Source organism: Barbatula barbatula, assembly GCF_947034865.1.
Source record: "Barbatula barbatula genome assembly, chromosome: 15".
NCBI lineage: Eukaryota > Metazoa > Chordata > Actinopteri > Cypriniformes > Nemacheilidae > Barbatula > Barbatula barbatula.
Genome location: NC_136778.1, coordinates 4341078 through 4353350, shown reverse-complemented (window position 1 = coordinate 4353350; position 12273 = coordinate 4341078). Strand labels below are relative to the sequence as shown.

At 36.3% G+C, this 12273-nt stretch overlaps 1 protein-coding gene across 3 annotated transcripts; it reads right to left on the bottom strand.

Moving 5' to 3' along the window:
- Positions 1 to 491: 491 nt before the first annotated feature.
- Positions 492 to 12037, bottom strand: tpd52l1 (tpd52 like 1). Of its 3 annotated transcripts, XM_079475196.1 has the most exons (9): positions 11707 to 12037; positions 10679 to 10720; positions 10216 to 10239; positions 6783 to 6898; positions 5652 to 5800; positions 4582 to 4690; positions 1965 to 2003; positions 1587 to 1647; positions 492 to 1464 (listed from the first exon to the last, which is right to left on the bottom strand). In XM_079475196.1, the coding sequence occupies exons 1-8, from the start codon at positions 11726 to 11728 to the stop codon at positions 1621 to 1623; spliced, it is 528 nt and encodes a 175-aa protein (XP_079331322.1). In that variant the 5' UTR covers positions 11729 to 12037; the 3' UTR covers positions 492 to 1464; positions 1587 to 1620. The 3 variants fall into 3 exon arrangements, with proteins under 3 accessions (XP_079331322.1, XP_079331320.1, XP_079331321.1); XM_079475194.1 differs by lacking the exon at positions 1965 to 2003 and having other exon boundaries at positions 4589 to 4690; positions 11707 to 11827; XM_079475195.1 differs by lacking the exons at positions 1965 to 2003; positions 10216 to 10239; positions 10679 to 10720 and having other exon boundaries at positions 4589 to 4690; positions 11707 to 12034.
- Positions 12038 to 12273: the final 236 nt, after the last annotated feature.

Below are 12273 nucleotides of genomic sequence, written 5' to 3'. Positions count from 1 at the left end.
ATGCTTCTATAATCCATGTTATTGGCTGTTTGCGAAGCGTTGTGCTACAGCTGAACCTGATCTAAACCAGGTTTGCAACTCTGAGTTTGTTCACCTCTTTGTGATACAGGTCACAGGTGTTAAAACCCCACACATGAATGGCCCCTGAGGTTAAACGGAGCCACCATACATAATACTCCTTTTGTTAACTTGACCTTGAGCAATTCTCTCGGTAAGCTCTTTCATGTGCCTGACGGCTGAGCCATGATCTGATCTGATCTGATTGACTTGAATGAGTTTAAAAGTAGTTTAAAACACTATTTTTTCACTAAATGTTTTTCTTATATCAAGAAAGGCCCATATGCCAACCTAAAAATGTCGTATTGTGAATGTCATTAAACACATTTTAGCTATCATCTACACTTTTTGTAGATGCAAACTAGAATGCTCATTTATGGCTTCAAAAAATCTAAATAGTTCAGTTTATCTTAGTTTCATGAAAGAGCAGCAGAGACTTTGTGAAAGCCGTTTATTGACAGATGATGCAAACAACAGCTCACCACTGTTTTAAGACGATAAAATCTTGTTTACAAACAGTTAACTTCAGTGTAAATGCAAAATCTGCAATACTTACTTACACATTATAGGAAAGTAAAAACAAGGTAATGAGACGGTTTTATCGGACGCACTCGCTGGCCCGAATTAACTCCCGGTCGTGTTCAGTTTTAATTTTAAAATTAATGTATCATATTAATTCATATAAATGCTTTATTGTATATTAATTGTATTTATTCAATTAAAACTACTCAACAGTTATTGATTCTTTGTGGAGGTCTACCAGGAGTTAAGTTTGGACCACGTAACGTTTATTTATGTTGTTGCCCCTGATACAGTCTATACATTTTTGGTTAATGACTTGTTGCCAATACGGTTTACGACATATAGGCCTACAGGGTAACTGTAAAACAGAACAATTTGGTTTTTTATCAACGTGAGGGGATACACTGCAAATAGAACACATTTATGACATGTATTTTATACAAATGGCAGAACTGACGTCAAGTTTATTTAATATTCTTCTAGTTCTCTTATAGGATTGAACGTGTAGCCAATATTTATGGCCTGTAAATGTTTAAATGTATGTTGTCTGAAAGCAATGATGAGAGTCATACAGAGCATATAGCTACATAAAAGGCCATTTTTATCTGAATCTGTTAAATCAGATCTCCTTCTTTGAAAAAGTAAGGAAATATTCGGACGAATATGCATGTATAATGTCTGAAGGTAACATTTTTTATTCCCCATCGTCTCCAATAGGGGGCATGAGAGTTCCACCTGTAACCGTGTGGCTTGTCAACACTTTTAGCATGTGATCTCACTGCTCTCTGTTAAATTGTTTGTAGGAGTGTTCTGGGCGCTGGCGTGGGCTGCTGATGATAGTACCTCCTCAAAACTGCCCGCACCCCCTGTTCCTTCGACCTTTGACTGCTCGGGACGCAAACAGTACAGTGTTGTGAACATTTATGACATCGGCTACTCTTGACAATATAAATGATAAACTGGCCAAACCATGCAACTGGTCAAAACCGACCACTAGTAAGGTTTACCTTGATGTTTGAAACTGTGGTTTCAACTTTCTCCTCAAAGGACTTGAAACTTGGAGAGTTCCTGTAAAATAAGGACAGGTTCAGTTTTTTAATGGTATAGACGCATCTACTTAAACTGCATTCAGTAGGAATCCTGATCTCCTTGCTGGAATATTTGATTGTGTTGTGAAAGTGTCGGTACATGCAAGAAACCGCCCCTATGTACAGTTTTCTTATGCAAAAAAAATACTTTTATATATTTATGTGCATTACATACATTTGTGCTGTTTACATGGTATCTAACATTCTAGTCTTATATGTTTTTAAAACGATCAAATGCCATGAAAACATACATGCAAAGCAAGCAGTTTAATATTCTCAATCGTGATTCACATTTACCTCATTGTAGGCATACTCATTGAATGGCGTATAGAATAGCTGTCCAATGAAAGCATGTCCAAGCAAGAGAGGATCAATTATTATAATGGACAAATAAGATGATAAATAGACAGTTTAGTGTGCATTAATACAGTCCCTTCATCTACACATATCTAACCTTTAGACACAACACACCTGTAGATATAGTCAGACATTAAGTTGCATATAGCGGCTTTAACCTTCAAACTCAACGGTGCAGAGCAATTTGCGCTTCCTATTTTCTAGGATTCTATTTCCTATACTAATGGATCAGTTAGAACTAAAGAACATGGCACAACAGCCTTCTTCAAGCATATGAAGGGGGGGGGGGGGGTTCTACTGTTATATACATAAATGATAATAAATCGCGACACTGCATTCTGAAACTAGTCAATAACATTGGAATGAATCCTGGAGGCAGGTGTAAGGGTGCAGTGTGGATAAAAGTAAGTTAAAACATTTTTTTATATATATGTTACCTTTATAACTACCCCAGCATAGCAGCTTTATATTTACAGTATGCTTTTGACATATGGTTTTATTCAAAGCATTTAATGTATGCCTTGAATAGTCATACTTTAAATAACTGTGTTTACTGCTAATACAATGTTTTACCACTTGAGCTACAAAGTTACATCAAAATTCTAAATCATACATGAAAAGTGACTTTTAAGCATATATCAAATATCATATAAAAATCATATATAAGAGAGTTATTAGTTCTATTAGACACAACCTCTAGAGAAAAACAGCCGCTGTGTTCTTAATTCCTTTGAGTCAGATTTAGTTTCAGCATCGTCACTGTTCTCATGTATCATGCACATGCTAAAACAAAGCAGCAATGTCTAATCTCTGTCTGTATTTATGAATAAAATCTTACCCAATAGAATATGACCTTTGGTGTGCATTAGGAGATGGGAAAAGAACACAAAAACTTCATTCATAATATTGCAGTTTTGCTTATAAGCAAAGTGGGGAAGCCATGCCATCACTTAAATATAAACTATAATGAGTGCACATTTTTGATCTAATAACAGTAGACTCCTGGGAAGCAGAAAGCATCACTTGTCACATCAGTTCAATCTACTTCCAGTCCCATAATGTTCAATTCTGAGAACAGCTACTACGGTCAAGATCAAACAAGCATGCAGGACTACACTTGCTTCGGATCTTCACCGCAAATCAGAGAGAGAAGAATTCACACCCACATGCTCACACGGATTCCTCATAAACATACCTCCTAGGATACAGTATCTGAAGGCCAAACACGCTGAAGTGAAATGAGGGAATGAGGTGTTAAATCTACATGAATGTCGAATATACATAATGGTAAAAACGACACTATCTTTTGCAAAGGCACAGGTTTAGAGAGATAATGATAATTATAGATCAAATCGTAGATAAATAAAATATTAACATATACAAATATTTTTAAAATACTGTATCACAGAATATACTAAACAATTATCTAAACAGAATTATGCATGTAAATGTTGTGGTTTTATCTTTTTTTGCTTTGACAGTAAATGTAGCGCATCTTAATGGATGTTTAAATATTTTTAGTAATACAACTTTTTTGTAAAAGTGTATATGGGATCTAAGGCTTGAAAATCGATTATAATATGTGTCCATTAAAGTCGGTTGATGTAAATTGAATCGCAATACATGTTTTGAACAGCAGGGGCGCTGTGTTTACTGCAAACTCGGAAAACATTCCGATTTTTCATAAAGGGATACTTCTCCCAAAAATGAAATTTCTGTGATCAATTACCCGCCTTCCAGTTGTTCCAAATCTGTATACATTTCTTTATTCTGAAGAACACACAAAAAGACATTTTGAAGAATGTAGGACAGTAAACAGTTCTGGGGCATTTTTGAGCACCATTGCTTTTTGCTACTATGCTGGTCAATGGGGGAACAAATCTGTCTGCTATAAGCATTCTTCCAAATATCTGTGTTCATCAGAACAAAGAAATGTATACAGATTGGAACAACTCGAAGTTGAGATTTTTGGGTGAAGTATCCCTTTAAATGTAAAAAAAAGAAAATTTTGCGATTTAGTTTTGTTATTTGACACAAAAGGTAATTTAAATTTACAAAGAAATGTGCATTATTGGAGAAACAATAAAAGAGCATTTGTTCATTTCCAATTGGTCTCAACTCATTACGTAAAAATAAATTGTGAATAAATCGCGATTCAGTATCGTGAATCGCATCGCATCCTCAGCTGAGTGAATCGTTACATCCCTTACCTGCTATCTGTCAACATTAATCTTATGGTAAGGATTGATCTGATCTCAAAACATCTTTTGTCACAGAGTGCCACAAACACCCATGAGCCATCAAAGGAGAGATGGTACTGTAAATGCTTTATGCTAACACAATGCCAGCTGGACCAGCCAAATCTGGCCCTTTTCAAAAGCTGCTTAAACTGACGCTTATGTAACCCACCACGCCAGCTCAAACTGCTGCGGTTAAGTTCTAGGACCACTTGCATTTACTGTAAAACATCCATAGATTGCACATAACGCGTCTTTTAAAGATGGTGTTCCAAAACGGAGAGACAAACAGGAAATGACGGTGCAAGGGAGGAAGTGACATCATACCTCATGTCCCCAAACTTCCTGCTGATTGCAGTGCCCAGGTTACTGAAGGCCACTGAGGTTTTCTGTCCTGCTGTGGACAGAGTCTCGGAGGTCTTTTTGTATCTGTCAGAACAACAAGAACAAATTAAAAATTCATTATGTAACAGCAACGATATACTCAGTGTTGGGCAAGTTACTCTGAAAAAGTAATTAATTACTAGTCACTAATTACATATTCAAAAGTGTGATTAGATTACTGTACAAATGTGTGTCTCCAAAAAGTATTTCATTACTTATTACCAATTACTTTTCTATATTACTTTATAGTATCCAAATAATAGAGTAATCCCCTACTTTATCTACCAAAGGAACACTAGCCAAATAACTATGGATACCAAGCATTTCTTAAATATAAAGTTCGGACAGAAGCCGAGCTATGCAACAAAAGCACACAAGTTTTCAAAAGCATGTTTACATGCTTCGTATAACATTACATTCAGAGACTGAGCTGCCCATCCATCCGCCCATAGTCTCTGAATTTGTTAATTTGATGACAATACATGTGCGTTTGTGTGAAGACACTGGGTCTGATTCAGAAATCGCATATCAGTCAGTAGACGCCATCTGATCGGTTTGTCCCAGTCAGCCCCAGCTCCTTGCCACAGCAACCGTGACATGAGAAGGGCTATTCATTTGAGATGCTAGTTACCATGTCAGGGTCTAGTAACTGAATAACCAGATAAAGTGGGCCGGAAAAACTAAGTTCATAATCATTTAGCAGTAACAACATAAACCAACGCTAACTTAACTTCTGGTAGACCTCTGCAAAGAATCAATGCCTGTTGAGTAGTTTTAATTTAATTGAAATAAATGAATATTCATATAAATTAAGTATAAAATAAATTGTTATATTCTAAGCAAACACACACTTTAGGTTGCATTTCTGTCAATAGATCCTACACATAATTACACACTTTAAAAATGTAACAATATGTCTGACATCTTCTGGAAAACATGAATGGTAACTACTACAGAACACAACATCCAACATCACTATCACAGGGTTTTAGCGAAGATGACTTACGCTGTGCTGGACTGCATGTCATTCCAGTTCTTGCTAAAATTGTGTCGTAGTTCACCCAGAGGTGTGATTCCCAATTTCTCTTTTAAATCAGAGTGGCGCTTTTCTTTGGAGGCAAGGACTTGTTTCAAAGTAGCTATTTCTTCCTCTAACTGGCAAAAGGGAATATAAAGACAGGGGTTGAGAAGCTGTCATGATGTCCTTGAAAGTTGTGTGCAACAACAATGCAGCCATTCATTTAAAAATTGCGTCTGAATGTCAAATTGTGCAGACACACACACACACACACACACACACACACACACACACACACAAACTGTCACAGGTAATGTTGGCCTCACATGGTCCAGTGGACCGTAAAGATTAAAAAGGAAAGTAGCTCAAGGTAAAAGGAGACATAGTACAAGCTTTGGTCACAAGACTTTCAAACAATACAGTCATACAGACCATGTTTGTTTCAAAAGCACAGTAAGTAAAGCTAACTACATGAAAGATACAATATTCCTATACTTTGTTACATATATAATCTAATAATTATTTACTCATTATTTACTAAGCTTTGAATCTTTATTGCATCTATAACAATAAAGTCCAGAAAACATTTTCTGTATGGTTAAAGGGATAGTTCACCCAAAAAGTCCTGTCAAGAATTGTTTGACCTCAAGCTGTTCCAAGCCTGTATACATTTCTTTGCTCTGTTTAACACAAAGAAAGATATTTAGAAAAACTGTTTGTTTTCCTAAATTCTTCTAATTATTTTAAATTAAGAACAAAGAAATGTATACAGGTTTGTTGGAACTACTTGAGGGTGAGTAATTCATAACAGAATTTTCATTATTGGGTGAGATGTCCTCTCAACAGACTTCATAATTTACAAACAATTATTGTAAAAAAAGATGAGAAATGTTCCTTTTAATATGTCAAAATCAACCCGAAAAATAACGTTAAGTGTTAGATCATACTAAACTTCTGTCAAACAACAGCACAGGAGGAAAACACAGATAGCACAGTCAGGATTTGCATAGCATGCTTGAGCGTGGCCTTTGCGATCTGATCGTTTTTTTGACCAGCCAATGCTGTGTCTGCTACACACTTCCTGGTGTATTGAGTCACTCAACGTAACAAAGCAAATACCTTAGTCAGTTCATTCAGCATTTCTTCTCGCTCCTCATCTGTGATCATGTTGTTAAGATCCACTTCTGATACCATGTCCTCGTCCACTTCCTTAAGAGCTTCTTTATCCAACAAACCTGGAACGAAGAACAAAACTAGATGAACAATGGAAGTTAGTGTGTTAACACGTCACAATCACATGCACAGTTCTAAAGCGCACATTCTTTTACAGATTTTATTTAACAGAAATAACTTTTGTCAGGCTTAATCCACCATGGATAACAAGCATGACTTAAACAAGCATGACATAAAAAGTCTTAAAATCATTTCACATCGACTACCATGGTAGGAAAAATACAAAGTGTCGCAATACTTTTTCCTTCCTATATATTTTGTGTTCAAAAGAACAAAGAAATGTTTAAAGGAATGTTTCCTACTATGGTAGTCAATGGTGGGCAAAAAAACTGTTCGGTTATAAGCATTCTTCCAAACATCGTTCTCTGTGTTCATCAGAAAAAGGAAATGTATAGAGATTTGGAACAACTTTTTTGGGGTGAACTGTTCCTTTAAAGGCATTTTGATGATAATTTACAACGTAATTACGTAATACGTGAAGTCGTGAACGCGCTTCGCAGAACTGAGCAAGGCGAGCATTTGTGTTTATAAAGCATATACATTCGAATTTTTTTAAAGAAAATTTCGCTAGATAAGACCCTTATTCATCGTCTGGTATCGTTTAAAGCCCTTTGAAGCTGCACTGAAACTGTCATTTTGACCTTCAACCGTTTGGAGTCCATTGAAGTCCTCTATATGGAGTATAATTCTGGAATGTTTTCATCAAAAACCTTACTTTCTTTTCGACTAATGAAAGAAATGCATAAACATCTTGGATGACAACAAGGGGCGAGTAAATGATCATGAAAATGTATGTTGAAAGTGAACAATTCCGTTATGATATCCTGAATGAAGATGTTTTTTTGCAATGTGACACCTTGACATTTGTAATAAAACCTTGCGAAATACCCTTTTTCATCACAGGTATAGTATTTTAGTTCCTAGAATAAGATAATTTGATTTACAAACATAACCAGTAACCTTGAACCCTCAATATGAAGTCCGTCGTTTAAACAGAACAATACAGAAGTCTTTTCATGCATGTCTTAGGGATAGTGTGCCTTAAAGCTGTTGTCTGGCCTCTGTAACCGTGTCACTAAAGTGCTTTGCATTAAAATCAGCCCAATGTTGCCTTAAAGGGACAGTTCCCTAAAATAACAATTATGCCATTTATTCAATCTCATGGCTATACAAACTCTCATGTGTTCCTTTCTTGCTAAAAATATTTATTAGACTGTTTAGGCAGATTTCAAACATATAATAAATGTGGATAGGGACCAGGTACAGCCGCAGTTACCACTCAGTTTCAATGTATAAAGTAAGATACAGATTTAGTAAGACAAAATGTGTTGTAAATGATGTAAAATGCAATTTTGCGCATCACTTTATAAACTATATTAGATTAATGTCAATGTAAAGCACCACTTATAATTGCTTACAGACAGGTACAGGCGCTTTTCAAAGGATTAATGCAAAAGTTGGGCAAAGTGAAATTAAAAAAATTGTTTGATGCCATTACCGAAACCTAAAAAATAGTTCCTTAAAAGCTTCCCCTGCACACCACAAGCTCATGACAAAAGTGAAACACCAAATCTCAGAGAAAAACTGAAACTTTATGGCCAGGAATTCAGTGACATCAAGCACTAATGCCCTTGATATGGCTCCAGTAATCTGAGTAATGTAGATGTTAAGGTTGTTTTTGTCCAAAGGGAAACAAGAGCCACATTTTGGAGAGCTGGTCAGTCAATATATAACGTGATACTTGTGATACACTCCAATCCAATTAGACAGCAAAGCAGAGAAAAGTGCTCAGGAATAAGATCCGACTTACAGTAAAAAATCATATCCACCTGTTTAAACTAAATACATCATTGTTTAGAAGTGACTTGCACACAATGTACAGGAAGTTAAACGCTGGAAAGAGGAATTAAAGAAACATTGTGCTATTAAATCTAAATAGAACTAATCTGTTTAGTTATGTGCCGGTCTGAAATCATTCATATCTATGATGTCATTTTAAGAATTTCAGAAAAGGACATACTGTAACTAACCTGCAATAAAAAGGATTTATACGTATTTATTTGAAAACAATATTTTACTTTACCCTATGTAAAGATCTTTGACCATATAGCTGAAATATACGTTACGTATACTAGCAATTATCCGATAGTTCCACAGTCTCATTGTTAGGTTGCCTAGCAACTCCTGATGCTTTGCACCAGCCTCCCAATTATCTTTTCAATCTGATTCTCTAAATGTTTCAAGAAGATGAGGTACAGAGAATTGTCTTCATTTTAAATAAGTCAAAATATACTAAATATCCAAATAATATATAATATAATAATATATACATTTCCAATAATCCAAATGTTACCTCTTCGTTTTAGGAATTGCAAGAACACACCAAATGTTATTTGTACATCCAGCACCACATTTAAAGTTCGAACCAAAATGATGAAAAACATGTTAATCGTAGATAGTAGCTTGTTTTGTCATGGTTTCTAGCTAGTCTTTAGCTGGTCCGAGCTGGTTTATTTGAACAATTAATTTGACCATCTTGGTCAACCTAGTTGAAACGTGTGAGATTGTTAACCATGTTATGAAGACTTGGATCAAACTCACAACCTAAACCTGCCATGATCTGGTAATAACGTAGGCTGTACCCCTGCGCAACCCTGTCTGTATTCATCAGCTGTCACGATGACAGAAAAATACAAGAAATGACACCTAAACTGTTTTGGGTTAGAGCTTTATTACATCACAAATATGCCAATTTGAATTTATCTACGTCATGTTCTGCTGTCTGGACAAGCGAGTAAGACACACGGCGCAATGATCAGTTTGTCATCTGGATAAGTAACTGACCCTTAAGGGCAACGTGCCCGACAGTTGAGCTTCTTCATGCTCACTGCACTACACTCTACTGTCCTGTTCACTCAATGTCCTCATTTCACTTTCTTTACAACACAGCACACTACACAAAAAACCACTTCAACCTCGGAGAATGACTCCATCAGATGAACAAAGCAATGATTTTTGATCTAACACAGACAAAATATAGGGCATAGAGTTAACCAGTCATTTGGAGCTGTGTATACATCATCTATTCACAGGAACGAAGTCTTAACCAGACCTTAAAGTCATGGTTTCAATGCTGCATTACGTAATTTCTGGCTTTGCTGATGTAATCCAAGAGATTTCTCTTTAGGGATTATCAGACTGGATTTAAATCTGCAGACTGCTGCGCAGACACATGACAGTATTCAGTGACTGCATGGAAATTTCAGATATCAACCATGAAAAGTGTGAAACGGGTTGTTTTCCACTTTCTGAGACCTACCTGCATGCAGAGTTCCTCTTTCGTCTGTTGTTTAGCCAATAATGGAAATAGAAAGATTTATAATCTGATTAATAAAATATAACATATACAGGCTACCATATCTATACCATGTCCAGGTAAACAGGAACATGCAAACATCTAAACATCTAAACAAAAGACTGCATTCAAACAGTAAAAACAAAACACAGACAGGCATGCATATAGAACTCATGTCCTTATTGTCTCATTTAAGCTAATTATAAATGACATGCATTACATGCAAGGGGTGAAAATGGTGTCATTGTTAAAAAATCTGTGTATAGTGGTGTAACCACTGATGTACATAACACGTTTTAAATGTGCTGAAGTGTCCTGACATGGCTGTCTGTTTCCATTAACCACTTCTGTGAAATACTCCTGAAGAGACTACAGAGGTTTGCTTGTCACATTCACTCTCAGTGCAGTACACATAAGCAGCTCTTACCCCAGTCTACAGTTTCAGGAGTCAGTATGCTAGAGTACAGCTCTGCGAAGTATAATTTGCAAAACAAAAACGCAAGAAAGTATAATCAGGGTAAGTGCACAAAAAAACACAATTCCAGAGCTGCGTTTATTTCTAACTAGGTTGATACAGTAAAAATGGAATAAACTTAAAGCGACAGTTCACTCTAAAATGAAACTTCTGTGATCATTTACTCACCTTCCGGTCGTTTCAAACCTGTCGACTTTCTTTCTTCAGCATAACACAAAAGAAAACATTATGAAGAAAGTTGGTAACCGAACAGCACTGGCCCCCGTTGACTTCCATTGTACGGACACGAAACCAATGCAAGTGAATGGAGCTACCAACATTCTTCAAAATATCTTCCGTGTTCTGCGGACGAAAGAAAGTCAAACGGGTTTGACATGATAAAATAATGACAGCATTTGTATTTTTGGGTGAGTTATCGCTTTAACTTGAGAAAAAAAGTAATATTCATATATAAAACAAACAGTTTGTGTACCCATTATTCTATAAATGTACCATTTTTGTTTTATATTGTCAAACAGCACAACTCTGCTCGTATTACTACACTACACTGTACTAGTAGTGATCTCACTGGTGAAAATATCTGGTCACAAGACTTCAATTATTTAGCCAACAGTCACGTGGGGTATGGAAATGAGAAGTCACGTGGTTCTGCGATAAGCGCACCTAAAGGAACTTGAACGAGAGTTTTCATCCTTATTTGTTTACATGGCAAACAACCCCTGATCACGTGTCCATGACTTAAATAAACATACCACGTATGAACGTCAATGAGCAAGAATTGTAAGGCATGAACAAATGACTTGTTGGCGAGCCCGTACGACGTTAAAGGTTATCGCGTGCAAAACTTTCATTATTTCACATATATGCTAAAGTTGATCGAGCATTACAGAATAAAGTAAAATGTTATCAAGATCCTCAAAGCAATGTCCTCTTCAGCAGTGATACTAAAACACATCAACGTGATCGAAAAGGAAGCTCACCCTGTTGTCTGGGATCCATCATAGCAATACTGTGCAAATACAGGTCAGACGCAGAAAACCACTTCAGAGAAATTCACGTCTATAATTGACTCTTTCTCTCGTCTCTCCAAACTCCGCCCACACAGCCGTAGCATCAGCCACTGTCCAATGGAAAAGCTTATAATTATTGTTTACAATTTAGGGGTTGTAATTACACATCGGATGATAATAACATTTGGTGATGAATATCAACAGACCGATAACTCAACATAACCAATATTTAGTAAGCTTTGAACAAACACGCAACGAAATGTGCACAAACTTCGATTTTCGTAGTAGAGGAGGATGTGACAGCACATGACGTCAGCGAATCAATGCATACTCAAAAGAATCATCTCGCGAGATACATGTAACCAGATAGTAACAAAACCAGTTTATTGTTTGTTAAACAGCTTGGCGGCGAGCAACAGTGCCATCTTCTGGTAAGACAGACAGCTGGGCTGACACTGAAATGGAAATAACGGGATCAAAAGGATCTATAAATAAATCGAGTGAGTTTCATTTTTAACCAAAGCACTATTTGTTTAA